Source organism: Bos taurus, chromosome 28 (assembly GCF_002263795.3).
Source record: "Bos taurus isolate L1 Dominette 01449 registration number 42190680 breed Hereford chromosome 28, ARS-UCD2.0, whole genome shotgun sequence".
NCBI classification, from domain to species: Eukaryota; Metazoa; Chordata; class Mammalia; order Artiodactyla; family Bovidae; genus Bos; species Bos taurus.
In genome coordinates this window covers 1,545,154-1,563,330 of record NC_037355.1, presented here as the reverse complement: position 1 = coordinate 1,563,330, position 18,177 = coordinate 1,545,154, and the positions used below count along the sequence as shown (strand labels likewise).

The window sequence follows — 18,177 nt, the reverse complement described above, 5'->3', positions numbered from 1 at the left end:
TTTCAGAAAACTAGAGACTGTTGGTTCAGACCTTGAAAGAAACTGATCTATTTCACGTGAAAAATGAAAGTGAAAAGAAATGATGAGAAGCATCTTGGAGAAAACAAACAGCAGAAAGAAGAGAAACCTCAGAAATACCATCACTGATAGTCTTAAAACAAGAGAATGCTATTTTGAGAGAAAAAAGAACGTTCAAATGTTTGTGTTGTTGTTGTTCAGTTGCTCAGTCATGTCCGACTCTGTGACCTCACGAACTGCAGCACGCCAGGCTTCTCTGTCCATCACCAACTCCTGGAGCTTGCTCAAACTCATGTCTGTCGTCCCCTTCTCCTGCCTTCAGTCATTCCCAGCATCGAGGTTCTTTTTTAACGAGTCGGCTTTTCGCATCAGGTGGCCAAAGTATTGAAGCTTCAGTTTCAGCATCAGTCCTTCCAGTGAATATTCAGTGTGATTTCCTTTAGGATTGACTGGTTTGATCTCCTTGTAGTCCAAGGGACTCTCAAGAGTCTTCTCCAACACCACAGTTCAAAACCACATATTTATGTATGTACATGTACTTACATGACAGTACAACTGAAAAATCAGTAGAAGAGTTGAAAGTTGAGAAAGCCTTCCAGAGAGTACAGCAGAAAGATAAAAAATGGAATCTGGGAGAGGTTAAAGGATCAGTTCTGGAAGCCTATCTAGAAATTGTAGGAGTCCCAGAAGAAAACACAAGAGAGAGTCAACAAAATGATTCAAGAAAATTTCTCAGAATTGCAAGATGTAAATTTCCAGATTGAAAGGGCCCCCTGAATGTCCAGCACCCAGGTTGAAGGTAGACCCATCCCAGGGCACATGATGGTGCAGTACCAGGTCCTAGGCTCAGATGCGTCCAGAGGAGTCTTTCATGAGTCTCTGCACCTCTCCTCTCATCCAGCTTGTGTATCCTGTGCTTTATACCTTTTGTTCCTCTGCTGTCACGTCACTGGGTGTCAGGAAGGGCAGGTAGATGTGTCAGTCATACTTAACCAGAAGCCCCAATGTCCTTTGAAAATGTACTAAGATGCCCGATGCTACTGATGCCCCTCAACACCAGCTGCCACCCATCCTGCCACATTTTAGGCTAATGATTGTCTTTCTGTACGCATCTTGTCTGTCTCTTCCTCTGTAGTCCAATCAGAATCTGGTTGTGCCAACATAGTGTCCGCAGCCCCTTGCCAGGCAGAGCCCCAGCAATATGAAGTACAGTTCGGACGGCTGCGGAATTTTCTCACCGGTAAGTACTCAGCACCAGCACCCTTTTTTATCAAAAAGGGGTGATGCACATTTCCCTCAGAACCTGCTATGTTCCAGCTATGTTTTAGGTGCCAGGGATCCAAAGGTAGTTGAACACAAGTCTTGTATTCAAACTTATAGTTTGTTGGAACTCCTGAGAGAGTTAAATCAGGAGGTTAAAGGGCTCTGAGCATGCTATTCACTAGTCCATGGCCTTCAGCACAGTGATTGTGACTTGTGCTGAATAAGTGGAGGCTCAGTCAGCCCTGTAAGGATGCCTCCTTACATGCAGCGGATGTGAAATGGACGTTGCTATCACTGCCAGTAAGATAGTACATCTCAAAATGGCCTTTTTCCCGTATTTCCAAAAGTGCAAGAGAGTAATAATACTCATGCATCAGCAACATAAAATTTAAAAGTTGTAATTTAGACCAGTTTGTGGGTGGTGTAATAACCGTGGAAATACAGAACCAGTAGAATTAATTATAATGAGGTTTCATAATTCACTGTTTGACTTTGTCACTTTTAAAAATGAAGTCATGTAGCCTGTTGGTGCCTTTAGTTCCTCATATGTAGCATAAACAAGGCTATTCAAAGACAAAACCAAGTGATTTTGACTAGTCCTAAGACAACTGATTATAATTTTAATGTTGGAAAGATGATTACAATAAAAGTGACTACGTTAATTCTGGTTATTAATCAAAGTCTTTTGTTGAGTACTTTCCTTACACAAAACATCTTGAGGTACAAGAAATACAAAACTTTCTCTGTCCTCAACAGATGGAGAGTAATTAGCCACGTATTGGTTAGTAGAAAATTATAGTTCAAATACTTTGAAGTTCTTTTATTTTTCTTTCCTTATTTGAACGATCCTTGAGTTAATAATTTTAGTAAGCAATCAAGTATATAAACCAAAAATAATATACCTGATTATACACTGAGAGTTCTAATTTTACTTCACCCTCATAGTGGCTAGTGTTTTAAAGCAAAGAATCCACATTTCCTGCATTCTGTAGTTGGGCAAAATGACCAGTATGTTTCAGGAGATAAAGGTTACAAAATAAAACCCTAGAGAGGGTTATCTTATCAGTTTCACAGATGTTGAGTGATGGGATTCATAAATAGAGAATAGTCTGTTCAATTGTTACAGAAATTAAAAAATTGTGAAGATTAACAGTTTAATAAAAAGAATCTATTCTGTTTAAACTGTAAAGAAAGAAACTCCAGTAAGATCATTATATCGTATGAATGTTAAATCTCTGAGAACAGCGATTAGTTGCTTTCTGTGTCGGCTAAAGATAAAAAAAGAAAAACTGGATTTATAAAAAGAATTTCAATCAGAGGTAAGCAAGAACTTGGAGATGAGATATTTTTAACTATTGGCATTGGTTTTTGAGGCTTTAAGCAATTTTTAAATTTTTTTAAAATCTGTTTTTAGAAAATTATTTCACTTGGTTTTTAAAATACAGCTATGATTTCCCCTTTCTAGATGAGTTCTCTCATCAATCTAGTGATGAGGAAGTTGGTTTAGAAAGAAATGCCTGGCCTTATTTAGCCCCTGTCTTGCATCCATTCAGACTGTATGTACATGAGGCACTGATTGCACTGGGGCTAGGGGGAACAGTAGAGTGTGTTGGTGGGGGGCCTGCCCTCTGATGACGGAGCCAGACAACTTGGGAAGCTCCAAATCTGTCACTGAGATAGTCTCTATTAGCCTTTTCCTGTGTAATTTCTCATCTTGTTTCAAAACTGAGAAAGTTTCCTGTTTGTCTATAATTTAATTCTTCAGTCCTTGGTCACAGGTTATTTTGAAAGGGAGAATATATATGGTTTTTCCTTACAGAATGCTTTTTCCTGGAACATTTTTCTCTACCATCAGGTCTCTGAAGAGTAGTCAGCCAAATCAAATGAATAATTATCTCCTGAGCCCCAGGATAGAAGTATAACATATAGTCATTAATCTGAATTGGTGATTAATCCTAAGAGGGCTAAAAGTCACAGTTTTTGCATGAAATGTGACAGTAGGGGAAGTGTTTTCATGAACCAGTATGGAACCAGTCATGGGGTATTGAGTCTGCATTTGAAGTGAAGGGAGAGAGAGATTGGTGTGTGGCAGTTAGAGGCGGCTTTCTTTAGGAGGGTAGGCTTTACATTAGCACTTGGATTTCAGACATCTGTGGAAGAGAAGTAGAAGGATTCGGGCTCTGTGCAGAGGCATGGACAGAGTGGCAGAGGTGGTGATTATGTTTTCAGGAACCTTGAAGAAGCCCTTTGTTGAAAATGGGCTTTCAGATTGAAGATAAAGACAGAATGGAGGCAGGATTTGACCACAGGCTTAGACGTGTGACCTTCATCCTGCGTGATGGAGACAGGCCTGGGTGTGACTGTGGATAGGGGAGCAGTGGACAGAGTGTGTGTTAACGGGGCGATGGAGGCCAGCCCAAGTGCACAGAGGCCCTGAGCAGGGAGACAGGGCTGCGGAAGTGGAAAGCGGTGTTTTGAGTCCATAGTTCTATCGTCAAGGTGAGATATCCAGGAGTAAAGGAGGGAGAGCTGAGAATGACGGGCTTGGAGTGGGGGGTGGGGGGTGGTATACTGGGCAGAAATAAGTCAGGTTTTACTTTTTAAATAGTTAGGATGATGGCATCCTGCTGCATAGCATGTAAGGTACATAACTCAGCATCAGCTATGGGAAAGTACAAATTAAAGGCTAGGAGATGAAAAATCCTAAAGGAAATAATGGAGAAAGTGAGTACCAAGGCTGTAGCACCTGCAACATGTTTCTTCTCTAGAAGCTATGGGGTGAGAGGTTCTGTGAGCTCGCCTGTTGAGGGCCTGTTCTCTAAGACACTCAGTAGGAAGAGCATAGACTGGAGTCAGTCACTCTGATCTGAACCTGCGGATACCTGGGACTCTTAGATACAGTTTGGGTGTAAGTGCCTGGCTCATAGAAGCCACACACGCAGTGTTAGTTCCTTAAAGTGAGGTGAGCCTTTGAAGAGCAAGGTAGGAAGAGGAGCTCACAGGCATGGATGGGAAGGGTCAGGTCAGTGGTGCTGCCTACAAACAAAGGAAGGTGTTGGGTTGTGTCTGAAGGCCCAACCCTGTGGAGAAAGGCCAGGGAATGAGAATTGGTGTTTGTTTGACTTAGTGTCCTTTCAGTAAAACATAAGGTGTATATTATGATTACAAGGGAACAAGATTAAAATTGAGCTAAAACTTCAAGTTAATCTCAACCTTGTTCCAGATATGTTGATGGGAATTTTTAAAGTACCGCATCCCTATTTCTGGATGGCTAGTGTTTTGTGTTTTTTTTTTATTCTGAGCTTAGTAAATTAAAATACCTCTCATTTTCAAAAATAAGCCTGAAACTTAAGATTGTAAGGAGTTGAAAACAGCCCTTCACCCCAATAGAACATATTGAATGTCTAATTGATAAAATTGAATCTTTTTGTTAGTATTTTGAGATTGAAATTTTCCAGAGGTCTTCTAAAGAATTACAGTATTCAAAGAAATAGCAAAATCTGTATTAGTCAGGGTTCTCTAGAGAAACAGAACCAACAGAATGGAATGTATATATAAAGAAAGAGATTTATCTTAAGGAGTTGGCTCATATGATTGCAGAGACTGACAAGTCCAAAATCTTCAGGGTAGGCCTGCAGACTGGGACCCAGGAGAGCCACAGTTCATGTCCAAAAGCAGTCTGCTGGCAGAATTCCCTCTTCTCCTCTTTGTGTTCCTAAGACCTTCAGCTGATTGGATAAGTCCCACCCACATATGGAGGGGAACCCACTATGCTTAGTCTACTGATTTAAATGTTTATCTCATCTAAAAAATTTCCTTCACAGAAACATCTAGAATGTTTGACGCAATATCTAAGCACTGTGTCCTAGCTTCATTGACACATAAAATTAACCATCATAAGTCTACCCACTGAACTTGGCACCCATACCCAACTTCTTAAAAGATAATTAATCTCCAAATAAAGATGATTAACAAGGTCATAATTCTGCCTAACACTCGGTACAGCTATATTTGGCCACTGGGTGCGAATAGCCGACTAATTGGAAAAGACCCTGATGTTGGGAAGGATTGAAGGCAATAGGAGAAGGGGGCAGCAGAGGATGAGATGATTAGATTGCATTGTTGACTCAACAGACATGAACTTCAGCCAACTGTGGGAGATAGTGAAGGACAGGGAAGTCTGGCAGTCTGTGGGGGTACATAGAGTCAGACAAGACTTAGCAACTGAACAACAACCAAGAATTCCCCAATCACTTTCTCAGAAGAAGAAACAAAGTCCACAGGTAATGTTTACTCTTCCTGAAACTCCGTGATTTGAATACTGTGATACAGGGACTTCCTGGTGGTCCAGTGGTCAGGACTCTGTGCTTCCACTGCAGGGGACATGGGTTCAGTCCCTGGTCAGGGAACTAAGACCCTGCATGCCATGTGGCACAGCCAAAAAAAGGAGTAAATACTATGATGCAAAGTCAGTGTAACTTATATTCTATGGTAAGGGGATAAGAAAAGAAAGGAAACAAAGGTATTTGCTTCTGTACAGATACTCACACCAACATGTTCATAATAAGGAGGAGTACTCATGATAGGTATAGTTCTGAGGTCTGAAACTGGTCACATGGTCATAGCTGGTCTTTAACTACCTTTTTCTACTCCCTATTCAGTATTGCTTTTACCTTTAGTTAGCACCTCAGCTGGTCCTGGTTCTTTACATGGTGGGATGACACAAACCTTCGTTCCTGAAGGGTCTGGGCCACTACTAGTCCTGCCTTGGTTGGATTGCTGCATTTGTTTATTCACCTTCACCTCAGGGATGGTAGCACTAAGATGCCGTTAGTGACCTCCTCTGTTGCAGACACGCTCTCCTTTCCCCCTGTGGAGCAGCAGTGCAGCTTCCTCTCGGCAGTCAGGCTCAGTCACCCAGGGCCAGCACCAGAAAACCCTGCACCTGTTGGCTCAGAGGCAGGAGCCTACAGCAGCTGGGCAGCAGCCCTAATTCAGTGTGGGATCGCTGTAATTGAAGTTCATCTTCTAAGAATGCGTTTGAGTGGGGGCATGTTTATCCTTAAATGCACATACTATGCAGTTAATTCACCTGTGGTAAGATGAAATAGAGCATTAAGCAGAGGTAACATGCTGGAATCATCTCCCTTCTGATTAGAGAGATAAGTGCCCTAATTCAGTATTCCTGAGTCTTGAGACAGGTCTGGATTCCTTTCCATGGAATAAAAAAAGAAAATATCAGAATGTTATATAAGTGCTAACTTAAAGCATTTTTATATTAATTTACTTAGGTACATACAGACATTACACTAGATATGAAACTTTTATGCTTCCTTTATTTTGTTTGAACCTAAACTCATTTACAAATAAAGTACAAGTAAAATCACAAAAAATAAAGTTCAGATTAGCCAGTGAATATAACAGATGGATTTTGCCATAAATAGCTCACTGCTCCACATGGCGGAGAAGGCAATGGCACCCCACTCCAGTACTCTTGCCTGGAAAATCACATGGACAGAGGAGCCTGGTAGGCTGCAGTCCATGGGGTCGCTGAGGGTCGGACACGACTGAGCGACTTCACTTTCACTTTTCACTTTCATGCATTAGAGAAGGAAATGGCAACCCACTCCAGTGTTCTTGCCTGGAGAATCCCAGGGACGGGGGAGCCTGGTGGGCTGCTGTCTGTGGGGTCACACAGAGTCGGACACGACTGAAGCGACTTAGCAGCAGCAGCTCCACATGGACCGAGGGCTGATGTTCCCCTGTTGCCCCGAGGTGCTGGTGCACAGGCGTCCCTCCTTGCTGCCCACTTGCCTCTGTCCACGTGGCCGTGGAACCTTTGCTCTGTCACAGCTCTCTGCCCTCCCTCACTTAGGTGTCACACACACACACCTCTGTGCTATTCTCATTAGCCTGTGACAAAACTGGACACTTATTTGAACATTCTTTGTCATGTGGTTTCATGGTGTTTAAGTCTCACATTGGTAAATTATTTAGTTTTAATGACATGAAAATATTCCTCTTATAAATTATCACTGCAAAGAGAAGTTGTCCTTTTTAACCAACAAAATCAAAATAAGTACACTGACAGGTGTGAGACACTTAGGGATGAACAATGTCGTCTTAGCATTGGGACATGCCAACCAGGGGGCTGTATGTGTAAGTGAACCCACTAAACTAAGAACTTTGATGTTATTGCAGGAGATGAGAGCACTAAAACTGTATGCCAGTACTTGCTAAAGACTATCCAGATAATTCTGAATTTACCTGTGTTTACTTTTTAAATTATCAAATTAAAGTTTCTGTGAAGAACTCGGTCTCCCCAGAATCCACGTAAGGTCTCTCCAAGGCCTGAGATCCCAATTTAAGCAACGCTAATACATTGGGGAAAATACTAACCCAAAGGCCTGGATACAAGCTCCTTTGAATGTATGTGAGAAGAGGCACACTGTTTAGCCTCTGGGCATCAAATTCCAGGTTTGCTGGCCTTCTGGGTCTGATCTTCCTTCCTTGGTCCAAAGTCTTTGGCTTCAAGTTTCCAGAATTTTGTGTTGGGCTTATGCTTCAATCCATAGCCTCAGAAAGTAAGGTCCTGGCCAGAAGGGGACTGTGCGCTCCACAGGAGACCATGCTGGTTATAAAGGCTTCACTTGTTTTTCCTTACAGATTCTGACTCCCAGCACAGCCATGAAGTGATGCCTCTCCTCTACCCTCTCTTTGTCTACCTCCATCTCACCCTGATCCAGAACAGTCCGAAGAGCACAGTGGAAAGCTTTTACAGCCGCTTCCATGGAATGTTTCTGCAGAATGCCAGCCAGAAGGATGTTATCGAGCAGCTCCAGACCACTCAGACCATCCAGGACATCCTGTCTAACTTCCGGCTGCGAGCCTTCCTGGACAACAAATACGTGGTTCGTCTGCAGGAAGACAGCTACAACTACCTTCTCCGCTACCTCCAGAGTGACAACAACACCGCGCTGTGCAGGATCCTCGCCTGGCACATCCATCTGGACGTGCAGCCCGCCAAGAGGACAGACTACCAGCTCTACACCAGTGGTGGTTCCTTCCGAGGCGAGGGTGGCGGCCTGGAGCCCGCCGACATGCCAGCGCCCATCCTGCAGAATGAGGCCGCGCTGGAGCTCCTGCAGGAGAGCATCAAGCGCGTCAAGGACGGCCCCCCCTCCCTGACCACCATCTACTTCTATGCCTTCTACAACACAGAGCAGCTGCTGAACACTGCAGAGGTCTCCCCGGACAGCAAGCTGCTTGCAGCAGGCTTTGACAACTCCTGTATAAAACTGTGGAGTCTGCGTTCCAAGAAGTTAAAGTCCGAACCCCATCAAGTAGATGTGTCCCGCATCCACTTGGCTTGTGATTTCCTAGAGGAGGAGGTAGGCATATCGATTTTTCTTCCCTGCACCTGCCTTACTAATGTGCTTCGAGTATTCTTACCAAACATGACAGATCTTACAGCAGATGGACTTCATTATATTCCTCATAATATAACTAATGCCAGACTAATGCCTAGTAACCTGTAACCAGTGAATTCCTGCTAATGGCCAACCTTGGCCAAGAGGGAAATGTTAATATGAGCTGAACATCATTAAGGAATGGTCAGTATGTATTACTACCTGAAATGTGGATACCATTGCTGAGCCTAAAGACCTTTAGCTATGTGTGTGAGTGTGCATGTGTACATATATAAGTAATCAGAAGTAGGTTTACTGGGTCAAAAGGTATATTGCTGTTTCCCAAGGGTAAACTAGGATGTGGTTTGTCTTTCCCCTCCCCCCAACCCTGGGTGCCCTTGGCCTTTCACAGCAGTGCAGTCCTCTGACTTCTCCCAGGGTGCCCTGTTTTCGTCCAGCAGTCTGTGTAATGATTTTGTTTGCTTTGATTGGGGGTGGTCATTGGAAAGGGCAGGCCTAGTGGCCTGAGTTTCAAGTCACTGAGAAGCACTGGTTCAGAAAAAGTGAGGGCAAAGGGAAATAGACATGGAACTTCACAGAGTTCACCTTGCCTGAGAGTGGTGCCTCAGAATTTGCAGGATGAATACCTTTGTCATATCACCATTGGAATTCAGGTAGCTCAGACTCAGCTTACTTTGGATAGAAAATTCTTTGCACTAGGTTGAAAGGTTAAGGGTTTTTTTAAAAAGTCACCCAAGTTAATTTCCAGTTGCTGATACGATGTCAAGAATATTGGATGTATAAAGTCAGCCTTTTTTACCTATTCCTGTTTTCTGAGTCATTTTCCAGTTAGCATGGCCTTTGAGTCTTTGCTTCTTGAAGCTGAGAGAGGAAAATTAGAGGAGTTTGTTATGATGAATAAAGAATCTAAATTCTGATGCACAAACTTTGATTTCTACAATCTGTAGTGCCTTCCAGAATACTTTTCATTGCATATTTGAATTATCAAGTTTCTTTTCATTGGGGACAGTTTTAGCTTCTTGGAGGCTCTTCACATGCAGTGAGGGATACTTCCCTCATCTACTCTGAATTTTCTGTTTAGAAAAATTATTTCTGCTGACCTTACTAGTTTTGATGATATGATACTGGTTTGGGGATTAGTCTAGGCATTAAAAAATAATATAAAGGAAGATAGCAAAGGCAGAAAGATAGCTGCAAAGATAGAAAGAACATTAGATTAAAATAAAAATTTTTAAGATCCCCCCCAGCTACCACTGAATTTTATAATATGTGAATTTTATCTCATTTTTTAAAAAAGAGCAATAACCAAAATCTTCTGTGTAAGCATAAAATTACCCCCAATTCAGCTGGATTTACAGCACTGCCCTCAGCTTCTGCCGTTTGTACTGGAAGGTAATCTTGATTGGCCTCGGGAATCTGTTTGATGGCCCAGTACTGCTGCTTCTGTCACCCTGCTGCTGGCAGCCGCCTTGTGGTAGAGACAGGCGGAGTGGAGAGCAGGACTGCTCTCCCACTTTTTTTTTCATTTTATCAGTAATATTTTCTTTTCCAGTTTATTTTTTTGGAGGCTGATTACTATGCAGTATTGTACTGGTTTTGTCATACATTAACATGAATCTGCCACAGGTGTACATGCGTTCCCCATCTTCAACCCCCCTCCCACCTTCCTCCCCATACCATCCCTCTGAGTCATCCCAGTGCACCAGCCCCGAGCACCCTGTCTCATGCATCGAACCTGGACTGGCAATCTGTTTCACATATGATAATATACATGTTTCAATGCCATTCTCCCAAATCATCCCACCCTCTCCCTCTCCCACAGAGTCCATAAGACTGTTCTATACATCTGTGTCTCTTTTGCTGTCTTGCATACAGGGTTATTGTTACCTTTTTTCTAAATTTCATATATATGCATTAGTATACAGTATTGCTGTTTTTCTTTCTGGCTTACTTCACTCTGTATAATAGGCTCCAGTTTCATCCACCTCATTAGAACTGATTCAAATGTATTGTTTTTAATGGCTGAGTAATACTCCATTGTGTATATGTACCACAGCTTTCTTATCCATTTGTCTGCTGATGGACATCTAGGTTGCTTCCATGTCCTGGCTATTGTAAACAGTGCTGCAATGAACATTGGGGTACACGTGTCTCTTTCAATTCTGGTTTCCTCATTGTGTATGCCCAGCAGTGGGATTGCTGGGTCATATGGCAGTTCTATTTCCAGTTTTTTCAGGAATCTCCACACTGTTCTCCATAGTAGCTGTACTAGTTTGCATTTCCACCAACAGTGTAAGAGGGTTCTCTTTTCTTCACACCCTCTCCAGCATTTATTGCTTGTAGACTTTTGGATAGCAGCCATTCTGACTGGCGTGAAATGGTACCTCATTGTGGTTTTGATTTGCATTTCTCTAATAATGAGTGATGTTGAGCATCTTTTCATGTGTTTGTTAGCCATCTGTATGTCTTCTTTAGAGAAATGTCTGTTTAGTTCTTTGGCCCATTTTTTTATTGGGTCATTTATTTTTCTGAAATTGAGCTGCAGGAGTTGCTTGTATATTTGTGAGATTAATTCTTTGTCCATTGCTTCGTTTGCTATTATTTTCTCCCATTCTGAAGGCAGTCTTTTCACCTTGCTTATAGTTTCCTTTGTTGTGCAAAAGCCTTTAATTTTAATTAGGTCCCATTTGTTTATTTTTGCTTTTATTTCCAATATTCTGGGAGGTGGGGCATAGAGGATCCTGCTGTGATTTTATGTCGGAGAGTGTTTTGCCTTTGTTATGTCTCTAGGAGTTTTATAGTTTCTGGCCTTATGTTTAGATCTTTAATCCATTTTGAGTTTATTTTTGTGTATGGTGTTAGAAAGTGTTCTAGTTTTATTTTTTTTACAAGTCGTTGACCAGTTTTCCCAGCACCATTTGTTAAAAAGATTGTCTTTTCTCCATTGTATATTCTTGCCTCCTTTGTCAAAGATAAGGTGTCCATAGGTGCATGGATTTATCTCTGGGCTTTCTATTTTGTTTTATTGATCTATATTTCTGTCTTTGTGCCAGTACCATACTGTCTTGATGACTGTGGCTTTATAGTAGAGCCTGAAGTCGGGGAGGTTGATTCCTCCAGTTCCATTCTTCTTTCTCAAGATTGCTTTGGCTATTCAAGGTTTTTTGTATTTCCATACAAATTGTGAAATTATTTGTTCTAGTTCTATGAAAAATACCGTTGGTAGCTTGATAGGGATTGCATTGAATCTATAGATTGCTTTGGGTAGTATACTCATATTCACTATATTGATTCTTCCGATCCATGAACACGGTATATTTCTCCATCTATTTGTGTCCTCTTTGATTTCTTTCACCAGTGTTTTATAGTTTTCTATATATAGGTCTTTGGTTTCTTTAGGTAGATATATTCATAAGTATTTTATTCTTTTTGTTGCAATGGTGAATGGAATCGTTTCCTTAATTTCTCTTTCTGTTTTCTCATTGTTAGTGTATAGGAATGTAGGGGATTTCTGTGTGTTGATTTTATATCCTGCAACTTTACTATATTCATTGATTAGCTCTAGTAATTTTCTGGTGGAGTCTTTAGGGTTTTCTATGTAGAGGATCATGTTATCTGCAAACAGTGAGAGTTTTACTTCTTCTTTTCCAGTCTGGATTCCTTTTATTTCTTTCTCTGCTCTGATTGCTGTGGCCAAAACTTCCAAAACTATGTTGAATAGTACTGGTGAGAGTGGGCACCCTTGTCTTGTTCCTGACTTTAGGGGATATGCTCTCAATTTTTCACCATTGAGGATAATGTTTGCTGTGGGTTTGTCATATATAGGTTTTATTATGTTGAGATATGTTCCTTTTATTCCTGCTTTCTGGAGGGTTTTTATCATAAATGGATGTTGAATTTTGTCAAAAACTTCTCTGCTTCTATTGAGATAATAATATGGTTTTTATTTTTCAGTTTGTTAATGTGTTGTATTACATTAATTGATTTGCAGATATTATATTCCTGGGATAAAGCCCACTTGGTCATGATGTATGATCTTTTTAATGTGTTGTTTGGATTCTGTTTGCTAGAATTTTGTTAAGGATTTTTGCATCTATGTTCATCAGTGATATTGGCCTGTGGTTTTCTTTTTTTGTGACATCTTTGTCAGGTTTTGGTATTAGGGTGATGGTGGCCTCATTGAATGAGTTTGGAAGTTTACCTTCCTCTGTGATTTTCTGGAAGAGTTTGAGTAGGATAGGTGTTAGCTCTTCTCTGAATTTTTGGTAGAATTCAGCTGTGAAGCCGTCTGGTCCTGGGCTTTTGTTCGCTGGAATATTTCTGATTACAGTTTCCATTCTCTCCCACTTTGCGCCATACCGGACAACGGAGAGAGCTTGTCGATTGTCAGTTGCGTATTTTTAATATTTATGCAGCATGATAAAACCACAGGACCAAAAAGGAGAACTTGCCCTCCTTTCCAGTTATGTGGATAGGACACCAGCCTCCCTGCAACCTCAGCCCAGCAGTGCAGCTCCTGTGTTCAGTTCATTTAATGTCTGGTCATTCTGCCCCAACCTGGTCATCTTTAAGTTTGAAAAGTAAAGTCAGTGTTGTCAATAATACTCAGTTCTGTAGTTTGTGTACCAGACTGTCATAGATCTATGCTAGCCAATAGGAATATAGTGTGAGCCGTATGTGTAATTTAAGTTTTTCTAGTCATCACATTAAAAAGGTAAGAAGTAGTTGGTATTAATTTTAATAATGTATTTTCAATTCATTGTAGCCAAAATATTATCATTCTGCATATAAGCAATATTTTCAAAATTTTAATGAAATCTGTTACATTCTGCCTTTTTGTCTTAAGCCTTGGAAACCGTTGTGTATTTACACATATAGCACATGTCCATTTACACTGCCCAGCAGCCACCTTTTCTCTCCTCCATCAGGCTGCTGTCTGCTCACACAGTAGCAGTGTCTCACCTGCTTCCAGGTGTTACCCACTCCCAAGCCCAGCCATATTTAATTTCTTTCGGCTCCATTGGTAGCTTATTGGAGACAACCCAAGGCGTGTTCAGATCCCAGAGCACCCTGACCTAGGACTCACTGCGCTGTAACGAGGGCACTGGGGACACACTAGTCCAGAAGCAGACTCAGGGCTCCTTGGTCTAAGGCAGCATCAGCAGACTGTAGTATTCAAAGAGCTGTTTTTTCTTGTTCTTTTAAAATTTCTATTTTAAGCATATCTTATAATGTATATAATACAGTTTATTATTACATGAATGTATTTTACAAATTAAAAATTCATATTTGGGATGCATCTGGGGTAGAATTTACTGTGGTGGGGGGCGGGGTTAGACAGTTGTAGAACATTTGGGGTGTTGTCCTATTAGCGTGGGAGGGATGGGAGGGGTCTGTGTGGTCAGGCTTGGGTGACCCATTGCTTGTTTCAGGGTTTCAGCTCAACTGCACTGAGGCCATTGTGGGGCTGGCTGAGCCACAGAAGAAAATGTGGCCAAACTATTTTAAGCTGTGGTCCTGGCAGGGAGTTGATAGGGCTAGCCTGCAGGACTATTCTCGTTTCCTGATTTCTTGGTTTATAGAGTCAACAGGCACTTTACACAGGCTCAGGACAGTCATGGGGCCCCTGAGAAGTCCACCTGCCTCCCAGTGCATCCTCCTGTCTCTGCCCCTGAGCACTCAGAGGCAGGACCCACTGCCAGGACTTCCTGCTCCAAACGAAGACATCTTACGCCTCAATAAACTCTCTGGTGTAGAGCAGTGAGTCATTCCTGAAATTTTAAAATATTATTGTAACCTCTTTGGAAAGGAAAATTACTAATATTCTTGGTAATGCTCAGTAGAACCTTAAGCTCCCAAATGCTTATGTGTTTTCAATGTTGATTATCTGGAATAGCCATTTTGAATATCCATGAACATCAATGTTTATTTTCTCATTTCTCAAAAATGTATACGTTGGAGGCATTCGTAAAAGGATGGCTTTTTTCTGTACAAAGGCTCACAAAGGTATGTATTTCTAAGCCAGCAAGGCCCATTTGGTTCAGGAAGCTTCATCTTAACTCTATTCCTCCAGTGTATAACTGAAACTCATTTGACTTTATGAATTCCAGGATTGAGATAGTTGCAGTTGTAAGGAGCTTGTCTGCGAGAGAATGAAAAGAAAGATTTGAACCCACAGAATATGCTTGGGCGTGTGTCAGGGGGCGCCCCCCACCCCGCCCCGCCCCTGCCCCTTTTACCAGGAGTTGTCTTTCTTATCCCCACACATAGGGGTTTATTTCCAGGAATCACAAGAGTCACTTGACTCTGAGAGGAATTCTGAATCCTTGCCTCCTTTTTTACTTTGGGGAAATATTTGAGCCCATCCAGAAGGTCACGGTTTCAAAACTGTTCTTTTTTTTGGGTACCAACCGTTCATGTCTGGTTACAGGGCATGGGTGTAAGTTACTGATGACTGCACTTTCCTGGCCCACAGTTATTTCTGTGATATGTCCAGGTTTTATTTTTGGCTAAATTCCCACAGTGGTTCTGTATGCATCTTGAAGTGAAGCCACATCTGCCTCCATCATTGACCCCAGCTCTGGGGGTGATTTTTCTTGACTAGAAACAGGGAGCACTGTGGCCTACAAAGCAGTCAAGACTGACAGGGGAAGACATGCCTGTAGAATAAAAGAATCTAAGAACATAAAATCAAAAATAAATTTTTTCGAGTGATTGACTTTTGAAGTCTGTCCTTAGCATAAGAGAAAGGTCCACGGTCATTACTCTGCAGTAGTAGCCTCGCTATAGTGTTAGCTGCAAGGTGAATTTAAAGAAAGCAAGTTTGTAAGTTGTAGGAGACTTTTCATTTAGTTCTGCAATTACAAGGCGCTATCCTGGGGTCGCCCTGAAGGACAGAGCCATTTACTGGGTAGATGCTATTTCCCAAGCAGGTCTCTTTGTTTCTGGACATTTTGTTTTCCATGGCAGACCGCTAAACTCTCTTCTCTTGTGTGTGTCCCCACTACCCCCAGGATGACGAGGACGACAACTTAGGCACAGAGATGAAGGTCCTGCGGGGACACTGTGGGCCAGTGTACAGCACCAGGTTCCTCGCGGACAGCTCGGGGCTGCTCTCCTGCTCTGAAGACATGTCCATCAGGTACTGGGACCTGGGCAGCTTCACCAACACCGTGCTGTACCAGGGCCACGCCTACCCCGTGTGGGACCTGGACATCAGCCCGCACAGCCTGTACTTCGCCAGCGCGTCCCACGACCGCACGGCCCGGCTGTGGTCATTTGATCGGACGTACCCGCTGCGAATCTACGCCGGGCACCTGGCAGACGTGGACTGCGTCAAGTTCCACCCCAATTCAAACTACTTAGCCACGGGCTCAACCGACAAGACGGTGCGGCTGTGGAGCACTCAGCAGGGGAACTCCGTGAGGCTCTTCACGGGCCACCGCGGCCCTGTGCTCTCCCTGGCTTTTTCCCCCAACGGTAAGTACCTGGCATCAGCAGGCGAGGACCAGCGGCTGAAGCTGTGGGACTTGGCATCCGGGACCCTCTACAAAGAGCTGCGGGGCCACACGGACAACATCACCAGCCTCACCTTCAGCCCAGACAGCAGCCTGGTCGCGTCTGCGTCCATGGACAACTCCGTGCGTGTCTGGGACATCAGAAGCTCACACTGTAGCACACCTGCCGATGGCTCATCCAGCGAGCTCGTGGGCGTCTACACCGGCCAGATGAGCAATGTGCTGAGCGTGCAGTTCATGGCCTGCAACCTCCTGCTGGTGACTGGAATCACACAAGAAAATCAGGAACATTGATTTGGATCTTTGATATGACAGACTGGGGCGTGCGAAGGGCTCCAGATGGCAAGTCTTAGGACAGACAGATGGAATCACTGACAGACTGTGAAAGACTCCCCGTGTCCTCCCTTGCCCTGCAGATGTCCTGAAACCACCACTCTCGACTTAGCCCCGAAGTGTGGAAGGATAGGGGCAGGAAGGGTGGTGATGGGGAGCAAATGTGAGATAGGAATCACGGAGATTCCGCTGTGTCCTCGTGTGGCCCTCCCTATCTCTGGCGCCAAGGTGCCCTTGCCTCGCTGGGGCTGCACTTGACCTGAGGATGTTTGCCAGGCACCCTCCCTGGGAGCAGTGCCGCAGGGTCACTGGGTGGAAGGGACTCTATCCAGGTAGGAAAGTGGGAGTGAGAATTAGGAAAGGGGGCAGGGTCATCCTGGCAAATGTCTTTCCTTTTCTGTGATTACAGAGAACCAGGATTTTTTATTATTGTTATTATAATTATTACTGAGAAGAGGAAACCTAGCACTGGCAGAGGGGGCCTTCTCTGCTCTCATCTTTCAGGTTTTACTCCTGGCACTGGCTGTGATACTTGGAATTTTGAGGTTCAGGGAATTCAGAGAACTTGGTCATACAGTGTATTGGGAGAAAGGGAAAATTCCTGGGTGACAGTTGGATCACTCCAGCTGACATGTTTCTAGAAGTGGGTGGGCACATTTGACTGAGAAAGTCTTGGGCTCTTGCAGCAATGGTGGGAAAGAAAGATTCTTTTTGTGGCTGCACTTCTGTTAACAATTCTCTCCCCCGAAAGGATGGATTGTGGTAAAGAAATGAAAGTAATTAGAAGTGGAAAGTCTAAAAGTGAAAGAATTAAAAAATGTTGAATTTCCAAATGATTCCGAGGTGTGGCTTTTCCAGCATCTTTTCCTCCTGAGATCATCCCTCCCACCTGCTTTGCAATAGCAGTTTAATAAACAGTCTGTGAAAAGGATTAAATATTTCTGTTTTCTGAAAAGAGTTATTTTGTATTTTGTTTTCTATTAAAATGTGTTTAGTTTCCAAAAAACAGTGTTGGCATCTCTTTTAACAGGCGGGTGTGTGGGCCGTTCTGGAAGGCACAGGGCACCTGTCTTTGGAGTGACAGCCAGTTGTGCAGACTGGACTCCCCAGCTGCCCTCCTGTCTCCCCTTGTATTCTGTTCAGCTGGCCTCAAATTGTGTTTCTTCTTGGCATTCACAGGGATTATTGAAAGCATTTAACACTTTTTTACACATCCAAGCTTGCCAGTTGCTGACCAGAGATGACATATATTTTTTTATCTGTAGTTATTTGGTGAGATCCTATTTGCGTTTTCTTTAAAGACCCCATGATAAAATCCCTAAGGGGCATTACAAATGATGTCATTTAACTAACTCCAACCATTTATTGTACCATTTCAGGTAAAGGACTTATTTAAAGATGTAAATGATGTGTGAAATTTTTTAATGTACTTTTAAAACATAATTTTCTGACAAGGACACTAGAATTCTATGCCCAGAAAGTTTTTTTTTAACTTCAGCCTAAAATACTAATTAACAGGAAATGTTTCTTATTCATAAAAACTCATGTATTTGAGACATTGTAAGAAATCTTTGGCAACTTAGCCAGACAGCATCACCTTCCACATGGTCTACTGG

General features: G+C 42.7%; 1 protein-coding gene across 5 annotated transcripts in view; it reads left to right on the top strand.

The window, feature by feature from the left end:
* The window catches only part of TAF5L (TATA-box binding protein associated factor 5 like), a 31,616-nt gene extending 14,124 nt beyond the window's left edge, over positions 1–17,492 (top strand). For 4 of the 5 annotated variants that reach the window (XM_024986934.2, XM_059882637.1, XM_059882635.1 and 1 more), the window contains 3 exons: positions 1,154–1,258; positions 7,948–8,672; positions 15,725–17,492. In XM_024986934.2, coding sequence (XP_024842702.1) covers positions 1,154–1,258; positions 7,948–8,672; positions 15,725–16,522 — 1,628 coding nt within the window. In that variant the 3' untranslated portion in view covers positions 16,523–17,492. The remainder of the gene's footprint in view (positions 1–1,153; positions 1,259–7,947; positions 8,673–15,724) is intronic. The other variant, XM_024986935.2, reaches the window with a different exon arrangement.
* The last annotated feature ends 685 nt before the right edge of the window (positions 17,493–18,177 follow it).